Here is an 18952-nt window from a genome sequence, read left to right on the forward strand (position 1 = left end):
ACGGAAACAGGCCATCTCGGCCCTACAAGTCCATGCCGAACAATTTTTTTTTTCCCCTGAACCTGCCTGCACTCATACCATAACCCTCCATGGCCAGTGTATGCTCATCAGATTTTTAAATGATATGGATTACATGCAGGCAGAGGAATGGAACTGGTATCATGCTTTTGTTTTGGACAATAGGTGCAGGAGTAGGCCATTCCCCTTCGATTACCCCTAAACTTCTGTCCCTTAATTCTGAAGTCATGTCCATTGTTTGAATCTTCCCTGTTCTCAGTGGGTGCTCCTCAGGTTGGCCAGTGTGTCATCAGACAGGGATATGGATTACATGCAGGCAGAGGAATGGAACTGGTATCATGCTTTTGTTTTGGACAATAGGTGCAGGAGTAGGCCATTCGGCCCTTCGAGCCAGCACGGCCATTCAATGTGATCATGGCTCAGACATCGTGGGGGCGAAAGGCCTGTTCTGCACTGTTCTGTGGTCTATTTATTCAACTCCTTCTGTACAAAAGCAGGTTCCATTTATAGAGCAAAAACATTCCAAAACACTTGACAAGGCGATTGTCAAACTGTGATGAGAAAATAACAGTGTGGGTGACGGAGAGCATGTGGTCAGTGCGGGAGGTTTGGAGGAACATGTGCAATGGGGCAGAGAAACTCCAGGGATGGATTCCAAAACACTGGAGCCTGGGTGATGATGAAGAGACCAGCACTGGAAGCACAAAGGGTTGTTTGCCTGCAGTAGGTAGCAGAGAGAGGGGGAGTGGAGAGAGGGGGAGTGGAGAGAGGGGGAGAGGGAGAGAGGGGGAGCAGAGAGGGGGGGGAGAGAGAGGGGGGGAGATAGAGAGAGCGAGAGGGAGGGAGAGGAGAGAGAGAGAGAGAGAGAGCAGAGGGAGAGAGGGAGAGAGGGGGAGCAGAGAGAGGGCAGGGGAGAGAGGGAGCGGAGAGAGAGGGGAGAGAGAGGGCAGAGAGCAGAGAGAAGGGGAGAGAGAGAGGGAGAGAGAGAGAGAGAGGGGGCGGAGAGAGGAGAGAGAGCGGGAGAGCAGAGAGGAGAGAGGGGGAGCGGAGAGAGAGAGGGGAGAACAGAGAAGGAGGAGCAGAGGGAGCAGAGAGAAGGAGAGGGCGAGAGAGAGAGGGAGAGGGAGAGAGGGAGGGAGAGGGAGCAGAGAGAGGGGGAGAGAGGAGGGAGCGGGAGAGGAGAGGGAGAGGGAGAGGAGGGAGAGGAGATAGGGAGCACAGAGAGGAGAGAGAGGCGGGAGTGGAGAGAGGGGGGGGAGAGGGGAGTAGAGAGAGGGGGAGAGAGGAGCAGAGAGAGGGAGGGAGAGAGGGAGAGGGAGAGAGGGAGAGAGAGAGAGAGAGGGAGTGGAGATAGGGGAGAACAGAGAGGGGAGAGGGGAGCGGGAGGGAGAGAGGAGGGAGCGGAGAGAGCAGGGGAGCGGAGAGAGGGGGAGAGGGAGCAGAGAGAAGGGGAGAGGGAGCAGAGAGGGGGAGTGCAGAGAGAGGGGGAGAGCAGAGAGAGGGGGAGAGCAGAGAGTGGGAGAGCAGACAGAGGGAGAGGGCAGAGAGAGGGAGAGAGAGAACAGAGAGGGAGAGAGGGAGGAGCAGAACCCTGGAAACAAGTGTGAGCAATCTAAAAATGTCAGACAGGTTAAATATCATGGTTAGACTCTCACATTGTTCCCAGTCATAGCATTAAAACAACACGGTGAAAGCTTACAACGAGCAGTCAGTTCACCTCTAATTACGGTAAAACTATGAGAGAATATTCAGAAGGTTTGTGCATTGGGGTTCATAAGTTCATAAAGCCGAGTAGCAGACGTAGGCCATTCGGCCCATCGCGTCTACTCTGCCATTCTATCGTGCCTGCTCTGTCTTTCCCTCTCAACCCCATTCGGAAGAAGGGCCCCAACCCTAAACGTCACCCGTCCACAGATGCTGCCTGACCCGCTGAGTTACTCCAGCACTCTGTGAAAGGTCACCTATCCATGTTCTCCACAGTTGCTCCACCCACTGATTACTCCAGCACTGACCCCCATGACAGTGCCTGACTCCAGTTACTCCAGCACTGTGAAACGTCACCTATCCATCCCATGTGCCACCCACTGAGTTCTCCACAGAAATGCACCTGCCTGACTCCGCTGCCTGAGTTGACTTACTCCAGCACTCTGTGAAACGTCACCTATCCATGTTCTCCACAGATGCTGCCTGACCCGCTGAGTTACTCCAGCTGAGTTACTCCAGCACTGTGAAACGTCACCTATCCATGTTCTCCACAGATGCTGCCTGACCCGCTGAGTTACTCCAGCACTCTGTGAAACGCTGTGCTGACCCTGACTGAGTTACTCCAGCACTCTGTGAAACGTCACCTATCCATGTTCTCCACAGATGCTGCCTGACCCACTGAGTTATGGTGCAGCAGCATCTATGGAGCGAAGGAAATAGGCAACATTTCGGGCCGAAATCCTTCTGGAAATAGGCAACGTTTTGGGCCGAAACCCGGAAGGGTTTCGGCCCGAAACGTTGCCTATTTCCTTAGCTCCATAGATGCTGCCTGACCCGCTGAGTTACTCCAGCACTCCATCAGTGTTGAATTGTGATTGGAGGAAGTGCTGCCTACTTGGTTGAGGGTGCTGGCCACTTAGTTTAGTGTAGAGATGCAGCATGGAAACAGGCCCTTCGGCCCACCAGCTCCGTACTGACCAACCATCCCCACACTAGCTCCATTCCACACATTAGGGACAATTTACAGAAGCCAATTGACCTGCAAACCTGCACGTCTTTGTAGTGTGGGAGGAAGCCGGAGCACCCAGGGAGAACGTGCAAACTCCGTACAGACAGCACCCGTACTCAGGATGGAAGCCGGGTCAGCAGCTCTACCCGCTGCGGCACCGTGCCACCACCAGTACACAGTGGCTTCATCAATGCCTGTGATTATGTGTAGCCCTGTCTACTGGGCCCTGAGCTGTATATTTGAACAAAGCGTGTGATCTACCTACAGATGAGAAGCCAGATGATAAGTGGATTGTGTTTGATGGCCCAGTGGACACTCTCTGGATTGAGAGCATGAACTCAGTCATGGACGACAACAAGGTGTTGACGTTGATCAACGGGGAGCGGATATCCATGCCCGAACAGGTAGGGACCATCAGCAGAGCCTGGCATGTCAGCAGGTGTCCAGCAGGTCAAAGATAGACACAAAAAGCTGGAGTAACTCAGCGGGTCACACAGCATCTCTGGGCAAAAGCACAAGGCCACGTTTCAGGTCGAGACCCACCCTTCAGGTCTGAAACGTCACCTATTCCTTCTCCCCAGATATGCTGACTGATCCGCTGAGTTACTCCAGCTTTTTGTGTCTATCTTCGGATTAACCCAGCATCTGCTGCCCCTTCCTACACATTCAATCCATTCCACAGATGCTGCCTGAATTCCTCCAGCACTTTGCGTTTGGCTGGAGATTCCAGCACCTACAGTTCCTTGTGTCTCTATGGCACGACTGGTGTTTAAATCTGCCCTGCATTCCCCCTGGGTAGGGAGGTCAAATGTCGCTGACACATGAAGTAGCTCCTCTTCAAGTTCCTCTTGTCTTCAAGCGATGAGATATGTTTTAATTTCCCTTCTACACTGCAGTGATTAGGTCCATGCATCAAACATGTTGGTGTGGAGAGAGTGATATGGCAGTCAGGCTTCAAGAGGTGAATCTAATGTTTGAGAAAGAACTGCAGACGCTGGTAAAATCAAAGGTAGACACAACCGCTGAGTTTCTCCAGCATTTGTGTCTACCTTAGACAATAGGTGTAGGAGTAGACCATTCGGCCCTTCGAGGTAGCACCCCCATTCAATGTGATCACGGCTGATCATCCACAATCAGTACCCCGCTCCTGCCTGCTCCCCATATTCCTTGACTCCGCTATCTTTAAGGGCCTGTCCCACTTACGCGACCTTTTTCATGTTGATAATTCAGCAGCGACCAGAGAGACGCCACAACTCCTTTGGGTGACTAGGAGACCACTCACGGCCATACAGGCAACATGCCCCCTGGTGACACCCCGCGACATGTCGCCTGTATGGTCGTGTGTTGAACATTTTCAGCGACCTATGACGGATGCCGGCAGTCGCTGAAAAGGTCCCGTAAGTGGGACAAGCCCTTTAAGAGCCCTATCTAGCTCTCTCTTGAAGGCATCCAGAGAACCGGCCTCCACCGCCCTCTGAGGCAGAGAATTCCACAGACTCACCACACTCTGTGAGAAAAAGTGTTTCCTCGTCTCCGTTCTAAATAGCCGACCCCTGATTCTTAAACTGTGTGTGTGTGTGTGTGTGTGGCCCCTGGTTCTGGACTCCCCCAACATGTTTCCTGCCTCTAGTGTGTCCAAACCGTTAACAATCTTATATGTTTCAATGAGATTCCCTCTCATCCTTCTAAACGCAGAGTGTACAAGCCCAGCCGCTCCATTCTCTCAGCATACGACAGTCCCGCCATCCCGGGAATTAACCTGGTGAACCTACGCTGGGCTCCCTCAATAGCAAGAGGTGACTCTAAGACCGGGAGATCGAGGCTCCCCTTGTTGCTCTGTCTGAGATAGTTCGGAACACCTTGCCTGAGCTCCCTGATGGCCAGCTTTGTCTCCCACCGCCAGGTTTCTCTGCTGTTTGAAGTGGAAAACCTGGCCGTTGCCTCTCCTGCCACCGTGTCTCGCTGCGGGATGGTTTACACCGACTACACTGACCTTGGATGGAAGCCATATGTCCAGTCATGGCTGAACAAACGGCCCAAGGTAGGTACACCAGGCCATTCGGCCCATCCAGTCTACTCCGCCATTCAATCATGGCTGATCTCTGCCTCCTTTCTCCCCATAGTCCTTGATACCCGTTTTAATCAAGAATTTGTCCATCTCTGCCTTAAATATATCCACTGACTTGTGGCCGTCTGTGTGGCAAAGAATCCCACAGATTCACCACCCTCTGGCTAAAGAAGTTCCTCCTCACCTCCTTTCTAAAAGAGCGCCCTTTAATTCTGAGGCTGTGACCTCTGGTCCTAGACTCTAGACTCTCCCACTAGTGGGAACATCCTCTCCACATCCACTCTATCCAGGCCTTTCATTATTCTGTAAGTTTCAATGAGGTCCCCGCTCATCCTTCTAAACTCCAGCGAGTACAGGCCCAGTGCTGTCAAACGCTCATCATATGCTCACCCACACATTCCTGGAACCATTGTTGTAAACCCTCTCCAGAGCCAGCGCATCCTTCCTTACATATGGGGCCCAAACTTGGTCCCAGTGAGTGGGTACCTATTTGTGCAATGCTAGTTCATGAGATGATCCAACTCCAATGCCTTTTCCGTACACTCACTAGACTGTAGAGATACGGCATGAGAACAGGAGGTAGACACAAAATGCTGGAGTAACTCAGCGGGACAGGCAGCATCTCTGAGAGAAGGGATGGCTGAAGGTTTGGGTCGAGACCCTTCTTCAGACTGATGTCGGGGAGTGGGCGTGACAGAGATGGAGACAGTAAGACTGGTGGGAGAACTGGGAAGGGGGAGGGGATGGAGAGAGAGAGAGGGAGGGAGAGCAAGGGTAACTTGAAGTTAGAGATGTCAATGTTCATACCGCTGGGGTGTAAGCTGCCCAAACGGAATGTGAGGTGCTGTTTGACCAATTTGACTCACTCTGACAGTGGGAGGCCCAGGGCAGGGGAGTTAAAGGTGTTCAGCAACTTGTAGGTTTAGTCTTTGGAGCGAACATGCAAACTCCGCACTGACAGCACCCGTGGCCGGGATCGAAGCCGCGTTACCTGACATTGCTGCTTGCCATTCGCAGGATGAGCACGAGCAACTTCAGGAAATGTTTCAGAAAAGCATCGAAAAGACGCTGCACTTCAAGAAAGAACACTGCAAGGAGCTGATCCCCATTGCTGAGCACTCGGGGGTGGTATCTCTATGCAACCTGTACGAGACCATGGCCACAGTGGAGAACGGGGTGAGTACAGGAGCAAGGAGGTCCTGGTGAGACCGCACGTGCAGTATCGTGTGCAGCTTGGGTCTCCTAGTTTGACCAAGGACACTCTGCCTATTGAGGGAGTTCACCAGCTTAATTAATTCCCGGGATGCTCGGTCGGAGATATGATGAAAGAATGGATCTTCTCCCTCTTCTTTCGTGTGGTGTGGTAGGCCAACTTGTTCTATTTGATCTTCCGTTTGTGCACGTCGAGTTGATTGCATTAGTCGAAACAGGTGAAGGTTGCAATCTCACACCCCAAAGAGTGGATCGACTGGGCTTGTATTCACTGTAATTTAGAAGGATGAGAGGGCATCTTATAGAAACATAAAATAATTTAGGGATTGGACAGGCTAGATGGGGGAAAAATGTTCCCGATGTTGGGGGGAGTCCAGAACCAGGGGCCACACACACACACACACAGTTGAAGAATAAGTGAGAGGGGATCTTATAGAAACATAAAATAATTTAGGGACTGGACAGGCTAGATGGGGGAAACATGTTCCCGATGTTGGGGGAGTCCAGAACCAGGGGCCACACACACACACAGTTGAAGAATAAGTCAGAGGGGATCTTATAGAAACATAAAATAATTTAGGGACTGGACAGGCTAGATGGGGGAAACATGTTCCCGATGTTGGGGGAGTCCAGAACCAGGGGCCACACACACACACAGTTGAAGAATAAGTCAGAGGGGATCTTATAGAAACATAAAATAATTTAGGGACTGGACAGGCTAGATGGGGGAAACATGTTCCCGATGTTGGGGGAGTCCAGAAACAGGGGCCACACACACACACACAGTTGAAGAATAAGTGAGAGGGGATCTTATAGAAACATAAAATAATTTAGGGACTGGACAGGCTAGATGGGGGAAACATGTTCCCGATGTTGGGGGGAGTCCAGAACCAGGTGCCACACACACACACACAGTTGAAGAATAAGTGAGAGGGGATCTTATAGAAACATAAAATTATTTAGGGACTGGACAGGCTAGATGGGGGAAACATGTTCCCGATGTTGGGGGGAGTCCAGAACCAGGTGCCACACACACACACACACAGTTGAAGAATAAGTCAGAGGGGATCTTATAGAAACATAAAATAATTTAGGGATTGGACAGGCTAGATGGGGGAAACATGTTCCCGATGTTGGGGGAATTCCAAAACCAGGGGCCACACACACACACAGCTGAAGAATAAGTCAGAGGGGATCTTATAGAAACATAAAGTTATTTAGGTACTGGACAGGCTAGATGGGGGAAACATGTTCCCGATGTTGGGGGAGTCCAGAACCAGGGGCCACACACACACACACACAGTTGAAGAATAAGTCAGAGGGGATCTTATAGAAACATAAAGTTATTTAGGTACTGGACAGGCTAGATGGGGGAAACATGTTCCCGATGTTGGGGGAGTCCAGAACCAGGGGCCACACACACACACAGTTGAAGAATAAGTCAGAGTCTTGTTGGAACAGCCGGAGCTGGAAGAGTTAAGGGCATGTCCCACTTACGTGTCCTTGGCACGCAGATTACGCGACCTTGCGGTCGCGTAATCTGCGTGCCAAGGACACGTAAGTGGGACAGGCCCTTGAGTAAGCGTTGCTTCCTAAAATGGGGGGAGGGAGGGAGCTGGAGCAATGTTGGCTGCTGGTTTTTCCCTGGTACTTTGTGGCCCAACTAGAGATATTTTCCCCTCAGTTTTGCTGCTGTGTCTTTCAGGTGAACCCCGGTGACCCCGATAACCACATGCACATGATCTCCATGGTCTTTGTCTTCAGTTTGATCTGGTCCGTGTGCGCGTCTGTGGACGAAGAAGGGAGGAAGAAGATGGATAACTTCTTGCGGGAGATGGATGGCAGCTTCCCCAGCAAGGTGAGAGGCTTCGTACAGTTTAGAGTTATCCACCGGGTCCCATCCCCGCACACTAACTAATACTATCCTCCACACACACGCACGCACGCACACACACACACACACACACACACACACACACACACACACACACACACACACACACACACACACACACACACACACACACACACACACACACACACACACACACACAATAGGGACAATTTACACTTACACAATACAATACAATACAATACAATTTATTTGTTGTCATTTGAACCCAGAGGTTCAAACAAAATGTGGTTTCTGCAGAAACTTACAAAATTCTTAAGGGGTTGGACAGGCTAGATGCAGGAAGATTGTTCCCGATGTTGGGGAAGTCCAGAACAAGGGGTCACAGCTTAAGGATAAGGGGGAAATCCTTTAAAACCGAGATGAGGAGAACTTTTTCACACAGAGAGTGGTGAATCTCTGGAACTCTCTGCCACAGAGGGTAGTTGAGGCCAGTTCATTGGCTATATTTAAGAGGGAGTTAGATGTGGCCCTTGTGGCCAAGGGGACCAGAGGGTATGGAGAGAAGGCAGGTACGGGATACTGAATTGGATGATCAGCCATGATCATATTAAATGGCGGTGCAGGCTCGAAGGGCCGAATGGCCTACTCCTGCACCTAATTTCTATGTTTCTATGTTTCTATGTCATACAAACAAGAAGAAGAACCAAGACACAACACAATTTACATAGACATGCATCACAGCGAATCTCCTCCTCACTGTGATGGAAGGCAAAGTCTTATCTCTCCCCTGCACTCCTCATTCTCCTCCCGATGTCAGAGTCAAAGCCCCCGGCGGGCGATGGTAAATAAGTCCCGCGGCCATTATAAAGCCGCGCCGGGTGATGCAAGGCCGCGCTCTGGGTCATGGTGTTGGAGCCCAGCCCTACATTGTCCTACAAACCTGCACGTCTGTGGAGTGTGGGAGGAAATTGAAGATCTCGGAGAAAACCCACCCTGAGGAGGTACAAACTGCGCACAGACGGCACCCGTGGTCAGGATGGAACCCGGGTCTCCGGCGCTGCAAGTGCTGTAAGGCAGCAACTCTACCGCTGTGCCACCGTGACGCCTGTGTGTGTGTGCAGCCTTACACTCCAACGGGGGAACTTTTGTCCCGGTGATCCTTTGTACACATTTACAAACGGGGAGGGGAGGGCTGGAGAGAGCGAGTTAACACAGCCAGCAGTGTGTCGGTATACTCCACAGTGTGTGTTGGTACACTCTGTGTCGGTATACTCTGTTGGTATACTCCACAGTGTGTTGGTACACTCTGTGTCGGTACACTCTGTGTCGGTATACTCTGTGTCGGTACACTCTGTCGGTATACTCCACAGTGTGTTGGTACACTCTGTGTCGGTACACTCTGTGTCGGTACACTCTGTGTCGGTACACTCTGTGTCGGTACACTCTGTGTGTCAGTACACTCTGTGTCGGTACACTCTGTGTGTCAGTACACTCTGTGTCTACACTCTGTGTCGATACACTCTGTGTCGGTACACTCTGTGTCGGTACACTCTGTGTCGGTACACTCTGTGTCTACACTCTGTGTCGATACACTCTGTGTGGATACACTCTGTGTCGGTATACTCTGTGTCGGTACACTCTGTGTCTACACTCTGTGTCGATACACTCTGTGTCGGTACACTCTGTGTCGGTACACTCTGTGTCGGTACACTCTGTGTCGGTATACTCTGTGTCGGTACACTCTGTGTCTACACTCTGTGTCGATACACTCTGTGTCGGTACACTCTGTGTCGGTACACTCTGTGTCGGTACACTCTGTGTCGGTACACTCTGTGTTGGTACACTCTGTGTCTACACTCTGTGTCTACACTCTGTGTCGGTACACTCTGTGTCGGTACACCCTGTGTCGGTACACTCTGTGTCACTGTACACTCTGTGTCGGTACACCCTGTGTCGGTACACTCTGTGTCGGTACACTCTGTGTCGGTACACTCTGTGTCGGTACACCCTGTGTCGGTACACCCTGTGTCGGTACACTCTGTGTCAGTACACTCTGTGTCGGTACACTCTGTGTCGGTACACTCTGTGTCTACACACTCTGTGTCGGTACACTCTGTGTCGGTACACCCTGTGTCGGTACACTCTGTGTCAGTACACTCTGTGTCGGTACACCCTGTGTCGATACACTCTGTGTCAGTACACTCTGTGTCGGTACAACTCTGTGTCTACACTCTGTGTCGGTACACTCTGTGTCGGTACACCCTGTGTCGGTACACTCTGTGTCCGTACACTCTGTGTCGGTACACTCTGTGTCGGTACACTCTGTGTCGGTACACTCTGTGTCAGTACACTCTGTGTCGGTACACGCTGTGTCGGTACACTCTGTGTCGGTACACCCTGTGTCGGTACACTCTGTGTCGGTACACTCTGTGTCGGTACACTCTGTGTCGGTACACTCTGTGTCGATACACTCTGTCTATATACACTCTGTGTCGGTACACTCTGTGTCTGTACTCTCTGTGGAGGTACACTCTGTGTCGGTACACTCTGTGTCGGTACACTCTGTGTCGGTACACTCTGTGTCGGTACAGTCTGTGTCGGTACACTCTGTGTTGGTACACTCTGTGTCTACACTCTGTGTCGATACACTCTGTGTGTCAGTACACTCTGTGTCGGTACACCCTGTGTCGGTACACTCTGTGTCGGTACACTCTGTGTCGGTACACTCTGTGTTGGTACACTCTGTGTCTACACTCTGTGTCGATACACTCTGTGTTGGTACACTCTGTGTCGGTACACTCTGTGTCGATACACTCTGTGTCGGTACACTCTGTGTCGATACACTCTGTGTCGGTACACTCTGTGTCGATACACTCTGTGTCGGTACACCCTGTGTCGGTACACTCTGTGTCAGTACACTCTGTGTCAGTACACCCTGTGTCGGTACACTCTGTGTGTCAGTACACTCTGTGTCGGTGCACCCTGTGTCAGTACACTCTGTGTCGGTACACTCTGTGTCGGTACACTCCGTGTCGGCACACTCTGTGTCGGTACACTCTGTGTCGGTATACTACACAGTGTGTCGGTGTACTCCACTCTGCAGTTAGCAAGGGCAAGGACTGGGGCTACAGAATCTGGGACAACGTGGAATGAAAGGGACATTGGAATAATGCATAAAATGGAGAAGATGACAGGGCTGTAGAAACTAGCGGGGGCAGGGTGTTAATTGTACTGCTGGATTTGGACAGGCACAGATGTGATGGGCCAAATGTGCAGTGCTCTCTATTGAAGAATGTGGATCCGTTTATAAGGGAGAGGCCCAGTGTACTCCGGTGTTGATTTCTCCCACTAACAGCCCTGTTTTCTGCTGCACAGGAAACTGTCTACGAGTATTATGTTGATCCAAAGACCAAGGTGTGGACCTCGTTCGAGGAAAAGCTGATGAAATCTTGGCGCTACCCCTCCAAGTAAGGCAACTGTTTGAAGAAAACACATCAGTTTAAGTCAAGACAAAAGAGTTTTATTGTGATATGTCCTGGAATGGAACAGTGAACTCCTTAGTAGCAGCAGCACCACGAACATCTAGAAACATAGACAATAGGTGCAGGAGTAGGCCTTTCTGCCCATCGAAACATATAGTACTCTGTAAAACCCATAATAGCTGCAGTTGTACAGGGTCTTGGTGAGACCACACCTGGAGTATTGCGTACAGTTTTGGTCTCCTAATCTGAGGAAAGACATTCTTGCCATAGAGGATTTGAGTCTAGGAGCAGGGAGGTTCTACTGCAGTTGTACAGGGTCTTGGTGAGACCACACCTGGAGTATTGTCGTACAGTTTTGGTCTCCTTATCTGAGGAAAGAAATTCTTGCCATAGAGGGAGTACAGAGAAGGTTCACCAGACTGATTCCTGGGATGTCAGGACTTTCATATGAAGAAAGACTGGATAGACTCGGCTTGTACTCGCTAGAATTTAGAAGATTGAGGGGGGATCTTATAGAAACTTACAAAATTCTTAAGGGGTTGGACAGGCTAGATGCAGGAAGATTGTTCCTGATGTTGGGGAAGTCCAGAACAAGGGGTCACAGTTTAAGGATAAGGGGGAAATCTTTTAGGACCGAGATGAGAAAAACATTTTTCACGCAGAGAGTGGTGATTGTTTCTATGTTCTATAAGCAACAGGTGAAGGTGCTCCTCAGGTTGACCAGTGTGTCATGGAGGGGTTGAGGTGTATTGTCCAGGATGCTCGGCAGATTGAGGAGCATCCTCCCCTCCAAGACCACCAGTGTCATTTCCATTTGGAATATATTTGGAGGCCCAGGAAACCAAGAGCCACCTCCCGAGAATCGAACTCCGCCCCCAGGATGGGGCCAGCCAGGGTGAATGGCCCTCTCCTGCACCTATTTGTCTATGTTTTTCTATGTTTCTACATGGGGCCCAACACAGGCAGGTGGGAGTAGTATAGGTGGGGTATGTTGGTCGGCGTGGGCAAGTTGATCAAAGCTGAATGTCAAGATTCAAGATTCAAGATTCAATTTATTTGTCATTTGGACCCCTTGAGGTCCAAACGAAATGCCGTTTCTGCAGCCATACATTACAAACAAATAGACCCAAGACACAACATAATTTACATAAACATCCATCACATCGCTGTGATGGAAGGCCAAAAAAACTTATCTATGGTTAAAGAAAGAACTGCAGATGCTGGAAAAATTGAAGGTAGACAAAAATGCTGGAGAAACTCAGCGGGTGAGGCAGCATCTATGGAGCGAAGGAATAGGTGACGTTTCGGGTCGAGACCCGGAAGGGTCTCGACACGAAACGTCACCTATTCCTTCGCTCCATAGATGCTTCCAGGTCTCGACCCGAAACGTCACCTATTCCTTCTCTCCATAGATGCTGCCTCACCCGCTGAGTTTCTCCAGCATTTTTGGAAGAAGGGTCTCGACCCGAAACGTCACCTATTCCTTCGCTCCATAGATGCTGCCTCACCCGCTGAGTTCCTCCAGCATTCTCCACCTTCTTGCTCTAACACAAGTGTGATGTGCTTTGCCTCTTTCCCCGCAGCTTGCCGTTTTATAAGATCATCATCCCCACAGTGGACACTGTGCGCTACAACTTCCTGGTCAGCAGCTTGGTGGCCAATCAATGCCCCGTGCTGCTGGTGGGGCCAGTGGGCACAGGCAAGACCTCTGTCGCTCAGCATGCCCTCCACAGTCTGGACGAAACGACCTGGTCAATCCTCACAGTCAACATGTCTGCGCAGGTAAGGACACACTGGCCGGCCAAAGACTCTTAGCGGCTGGGTTTCTGGAGCGCTAGTACAGGTATTGTGGGCCAGAAGGACTTTATATCCAGGGTTTTATAGTCCTGCCCCCCCCTCCCCCCCCCCCCGAAGGGGCGTTACCATTATCGTGGTCATTGACAGACGAGAGGACGAATCAGCTGATCAAGATTTTTTTAAACACACATAACTTTTTTATTTTTCATCGATTGGAAAAATCCTCAGGGCTGCCACAGCGGAGGAGGACTGTGAGTAAGATGGCCAAAAATCATAGCGACATGTGGTAGCATTTTTTCTAAAATCAATATACAGAGCAGACAGGAAGTGGTCAAGATGGGACTTTAGTTATATAGATATATACACGCACACATACGTATACACAAATACAAACAATAATAGTTACAGAGAAAGGTTGAACAAGCTAGGGCTTTATTCTTTGAAGCGCAGAAGGTTAAGGGGGACATGATAGAGGTCTTTAAAATGTTGAGAGGGATAGACAGAGTTGACGTGGATAAGCTTTTCCCACTGAGAGGAGGGAAGATTCAAACAAGGGGACATGACTTGAGAATTAAGGGACAGAAGTTTAGGTGTAACATGAGGGGGAACTTCTTTACTCAGAGAGTGGTGGCTGTGTGGAATGAGCTTCCAGTGGAAGTGGTGGAGGCAGGTTCGTTTTTATCATTTAAAAATAAATTGGATAGTTATATGGACGGGAAAGGAATGGAGGGTTATGGTCTGAGCGCAGGTAGATGGGACTAGGGGAGAATACGTGTTCGGCACGGACTTGAAGGGCCGAGATGGCCTGTTTCCGTGCTGTAATTGTTATATGGTTATAGTGCAATAATAACAAGAGTTGTGTATGTAGTTGCGAGCTTATTTGAGGTTGGGAAAGGAGGTGTCGATGGGGACATTGGGAAAGTGGACCAAGGAGACATGGAGGGAATGATTGCTTTGTCGTTGTGAAAGCGATCCTTGACTTTCCTTGTCCATACTCACAGACAACATCCAGTAACGTGCAGGAAATCATCGAGAGCCGGGTGGAGAAGAGAACAAAAGGAGTTTATGTCCCTCTCGCTGGCAAGAAGCTGATCACATTTATGGATGACCTGAACATGCCGGCCAAGGACACCTTCGGCTCCCAGCCTCCCCTGGAGCTGCTCCGGCTCTGGATTGATTACGGCTTCTGGTACGACCGACTCAAACAGTCTATAAAGTACATCAAGGTAACGACATCCTCTTGTTGCGGGGCCCTGCCTGAAAATATCTCCACTCGCCAGATTCTAGAGTGGTAGAGACACACTCAGTTCCATGTTGCACTGAGAATTGAGGTTGGGGACGATACTGGGGTACTGATTGTGGATGATTATGCATTTCGTTGTCTCTGTACTGTACACTGACAATAATAATAATAATAATAATAATTTTATTTATAGAGCACTTTAAAAACAAACATAGTTGCAACAAAGTGCTGTACATCACTAATCATTGACAAAAAAGTTAATACACACCAAAAATAACAATCAAAAGAAATAGTAGGAAAAGACAAGTAAAATAAAGAAACATCAAAAACACCACAAACAGAAGCAAAGCCTCAGGCATGGTCAAAAGCCAGGGAGTACAAATGCGTTTTAACAATGGATTTGAAGATGGACAGTGAGGGGGCCTGTCTGATGTGCAACGGCAGGGTGTTCCAGAGTGCCGGAGCAGCAACAGAGAAGGCTCTATCCCCTCTGAGCCTCCGACTAGACCTCGGTACCTCCAGGAGCAGCTGACCAGCTGACCTGAGGGACCGGGCAGGAGCGTATGGGTGGAGCAGCTCAGAGAGGTAAGGCGGGGCGAGCCTATTCAGAGATTTAAAAACAAATAACAGTATCTTAAAATGAACCCGAAAGTGCACCGGGAGCCAGTGACAATTAAAATTGAATCTGAATCGGATTATGTTGAATGGCGGTGCTGGCTTACTTCTTCACCTAATGTTTCTAATGGGGAAGTGTCTGTGGTATTCCAACATGGCAGCTTGTAGCGTAAAGGGGCGCGCGCGGCTGATTGGCGCGTGGAGGTGGCACGTTGACCCAGTGTTGTCTCCACAGGAGATGTTTCTGATGGGTGCGATGGGGCCTCCAGGTGGGGGACGCACGGCCATCTCACCCCGTCTGCTGAGCCGCTTCAACCTGATCAACATGACCTTCCCTGTGGTAGGTGCCACTTATTCAACCCTGAACTCAAATGTCTGAAGATGCTGAGATTTGAACTGATATTAAACTGAACAGTTTCTGTACCAAACCATATTCCTATAGCAGGACATGCGAGGTGACCTCATTCTTTTAGGGAATGGGGCCCAACACAGGCAGGTGGGAGTAGTATGTTGGGCAAGTTGATCAAAGCTGAATGTCTCTTTGACTGGTTAAAGAAAGAACTGCAGATGCTGGAAAAATCGAAGGTAGACAAAAATGCTGGAGAAACTTAGCGGGTGAGGCAGCATCTATGGAGCGAAGGAATAGGTGACGTTTCGGGTCGAGACCCGGAAGGGTCTCGACACGAAACGTCACCTATTCCTTCGCTCCATAGATGCTTCCAGGTCTCGACCCGAAACGTCACCTATTCCTTCTCTCCATAGATGCTGCCTCACCCGCTGAGTTTCTCCAGCATTTTTGGAAGAAGGGTCTCGACCCGAAACGTCACCTATTCCTTCGCTCCATAGATGCTGCCTCACCCGCTGAGTTTCTCCAGCATTTTTGGAAGAAGGGTCTCGACCCGAAACGTCACCTATTCCTTCGCTCCATAGATGCTGCCTCACCCGCTGAGTTTCTCCAGCATTCTCCACCTTCTTGCTCTACAACAAGTGTTCCCCTCTCCCATCATAGATGAGACCCTCACTCGTGCCTCCTCAGTACCTGCAGCAGGTTGACATGAAACATACAAGATTATTAAGGGATTGGACACGCTAGAGGCAGGAAACATGTTCCCGATGTTGGGGGAGTCCAGAACCAGGGGCCACACACAGTTTAAGAATAAGGGGTTGGCCATTTAGAACGGAGACGAGGAAATACTTTTTCACCCAGAGAGTGGTGAGTCTGTGGAATTCTCTGCCTCAGATGTTAGTGGAGATCAATTCTCTGGATGCTTTCAAGAGAGTGTTGGATACTCTTGAAGATATTGGAGTCAGGGGATATGGGGAGAAGGCAGGAACGGGGTACTGATTGGGGATGACCAGCCATGATCACAATGAATGGCAGTACTGGCCTCTACTCCTGCACCTATTGTGTATTGACTTTGCCCCTGTTGCAGACATCACAGATCAAGCGTATTTTCAGCACCATGTTAAACCAGAAGCTGCAGGACTTTGAAGAGCAGTTGAAACCAATCGGCAACATCATCACCGATGCCACCATCGAACTTTACAACGAGGTGGTCCAGAAGTTTCTGCCTACACCAACCAGGATTCATTACCTCTTCAACCTCAGAGACATCTCCAAGGTACTGCTCCCTTGCTTGCTCCTGTCCCCACTCTACCCTCTCCTACCCTCTCCGGTTCTCCTCTGTGGAACGAGACCAACCAGCCAACATGCCCCAGCTACACTAGTCCCACCTGCCTGCGTTTGGCCTGTATCCCTCTCATGTCCTATCCATGTACCCGTCTAAATGTTTCTTCCCAGTTACGTTACTGACATTGAATCCTGCCCGTGTTTGATTGCTACCACAGATCTTCCAGGGGATGCTACGCGTGCACAAGGACTATCATGACTCGAAGGCCAGCATCGCTCGTTTGTGGGTTCACGAATGCTTCAGGTAAACGCAACTTACTGTACCCCCAACGCTAGTCCCATTCATTAGTTGACTTACAATTCCATCTGAATCGTCGATCTCTGGTCTTGCTGTTATAATCTAGATCTTTCATAGCAAGAGGAGTTGAGTTTAGGAGCAAGGAGGTCCTACTGCAGTTGTACAGGGTCCTTGTGAGGCCACACCTGGAGTATTGTGTGCAGTTTTGGTCCCCTAGTTTGAGGAAGGACATTCTTGCTATTGAGGGAGCCCAGCATAGGTTCACCAGGTTAATTCCCGGGATGGCGGGACTGACATATGATGAGAGAATGGATTGACTGGGCTTGTATTCACTGGAATTTAGACAGGCTAGATGCAGGAAGAATGTTCCCCATGTTGGGGGAGTCCAGAACCAGGGGTCACACACAGTTTACAAATAAGGGGTCGGCCATTTAGGACTGAGATGAGGAAAATCATTTTATCCCAGAGAGTTGTGAATCTGTGGAATTCTCTGCCACAGAAGGCAGTGGAGGCCGATTCACTGGATGTTTTCAAGAGAGAGTTATATTAGCTCTTGGGGCTAATGGAATCAAGGGATATGGGGAGAAAGCAGGAACGGGGTACTGATTTTGAATAGTCAGCCATGATCATATTGAATGGCGGTGCTGGCTGGAAGGGCTGAATGGCTTCCTCCTGCACCTGTTTTCTATGTTTCTATCTGGATGGGCAGTCAGATTGTGAACATCAGGCTGGATAAAGGGAATGGGCACCACACAATCTCCTCTCTCCATCCCTCTGCTGGACTTCCCCACCATCACCTGTACCAGTGCAACACCTTTTATTTGATTCCATTGAATGAAAGACTTTGCAACCACAATGGGAACGATGAATGAGCCTGTTTGCAGCAAAGGTGCTACCTACCACAAGGTTTAGAAAACATTTAGACAGGGACACGGATAGGATCGATATAGAGGGGCAGACACAAAATGCTGGAGTAACTCAGCGGGACAGACAGGCAGCAACTCTGGAGAGAAGGAATGGGTGACGTTTCAGGTGGAGACCTTTCTGCAGACTTTAGAGGGCTATGGGCCAAACGCAGGCAGGCGGGACTAGTGTAGCTGGGGCATGTTGGTCGGGGTGGGCTGAAGGGTCTGTTTCCACGCTGTAAGTATGACTGTGACTCCTGTTGCCGTGATGCAGGGTGTTTTCAGATCGGTTTGTGGACCACAAGGACATGGATGCCTTTGTGCTGCTGTTGAATGACAAGCTGGGTCACTTCCTGGACTTGACCTTCCACAACCTCTGTCCAAACAAACAGTCGCCTATCTTTGGTAAGTGTTCATTACAACAGTCGTGGCAGGGAGTTGCTCCCTGACTCAGGGATTCACTGGGCTGTGTCTGTGTCTGTGTCTGTGAACATTCCATGACCATGGGTTGTAGTCCCTTGTTGTCATGCTACACAGCGGGTGGAACTGCTGCCTCACAGCGCCAGAGTCCTGACTACGGGATTGCACTGTCCATGTCTACATCAAAAGTCTGCTTCCCCACCATACCACCTCCAGGTCCCTCAGACCGGGCCGACTTGGGGTTTCTGAACATCCCGCGGTCTAGGCTTAAGCTCAGGGGCGACTGACCGCACCTTTGCGGTTGCAGCTCCTAGACTGTGGAACAGCATCCCCCTTCCCATCAGAACGAACAACCCCCTCCATCGACTCCTTTAAGTCGAGACTTAAAACCTATTTCCACTCACAAGTGTTTCTTGAGGTCCTCTGAGGGAGCGGTGTATGTGTCTATTTATGTATGTACTTAATCTATGAAGCACTGTTGTATAACGTTAATACCTCCACCAATGTAAAGCACTTTGGCCAACGAGAGTGTGCTTTAGAAATAAAGGTGACTATGTAAAGTTTGTACGTTCTCCCTGTGACCACGTGCGTTTGTCCGTGTGCTCCGGATTCCTCTCACGTCCCAAGGACATGCGGGCTTGTACATTCATTGGCCCCCAGTATGTGGAGAGAGTGGAGGTGAAAGTTAGATAACGT

At 50.0% G+C, this 18952-nt stretch overlaps 1 protein-coding gene across 1 annotated transcript in view; it reads left to right on the forward strand.

The window, feature by feature from the left end:
• Window positions 1-18952, forward strand: part of dnah2 (dynein, axonemal, heavy chain 2) — a 130114-nt gene that overhangs the window by 65307 nt on the left and 45855 nt on the right. The window contains 11 exon segments of the mRNA XM_055630719.1: window positions 2999-3135; window positions 4635-4772; window positions 5817-5975; window positions 7717-7869; window positions 11242-11333; window positions 12932-13130; window positions 14147-14371; window positions 15239-15343; window positions 16437-16625; window positions 16852-16937; window positions 18111-18241. Of these exon segments, the coding sequence (XP_055486694.1) occupies window positions 2999-3135; window positions 4635-4772; window positions 5817-5975; window positions 7717-7869; window positions 11242-11333; window positions 12932-13130; window positions 14147-14371; window positions 15239-15343; window positions 16437-16625; window positions 16852-16937; window positions 18111-18241 (1614 nt within the window).

This window comes from Leucoraja erinacea, unplaced genomic scaffold (assembly GCF_028641065.1).
Source record: "Leucoraja erinacea ecotype New England unplaced genomic scaffold, Leri_hhj_1 Leri_51C, whole genome shotgun sequence".
In the NCBI taxonomy this organism is placed as follows: Eukaryota; Metazoa; Chordata; class Chondrichthyes; order Rajiformes; family Rajidae; genus Leucoraja; species Leucoraja erinaceus.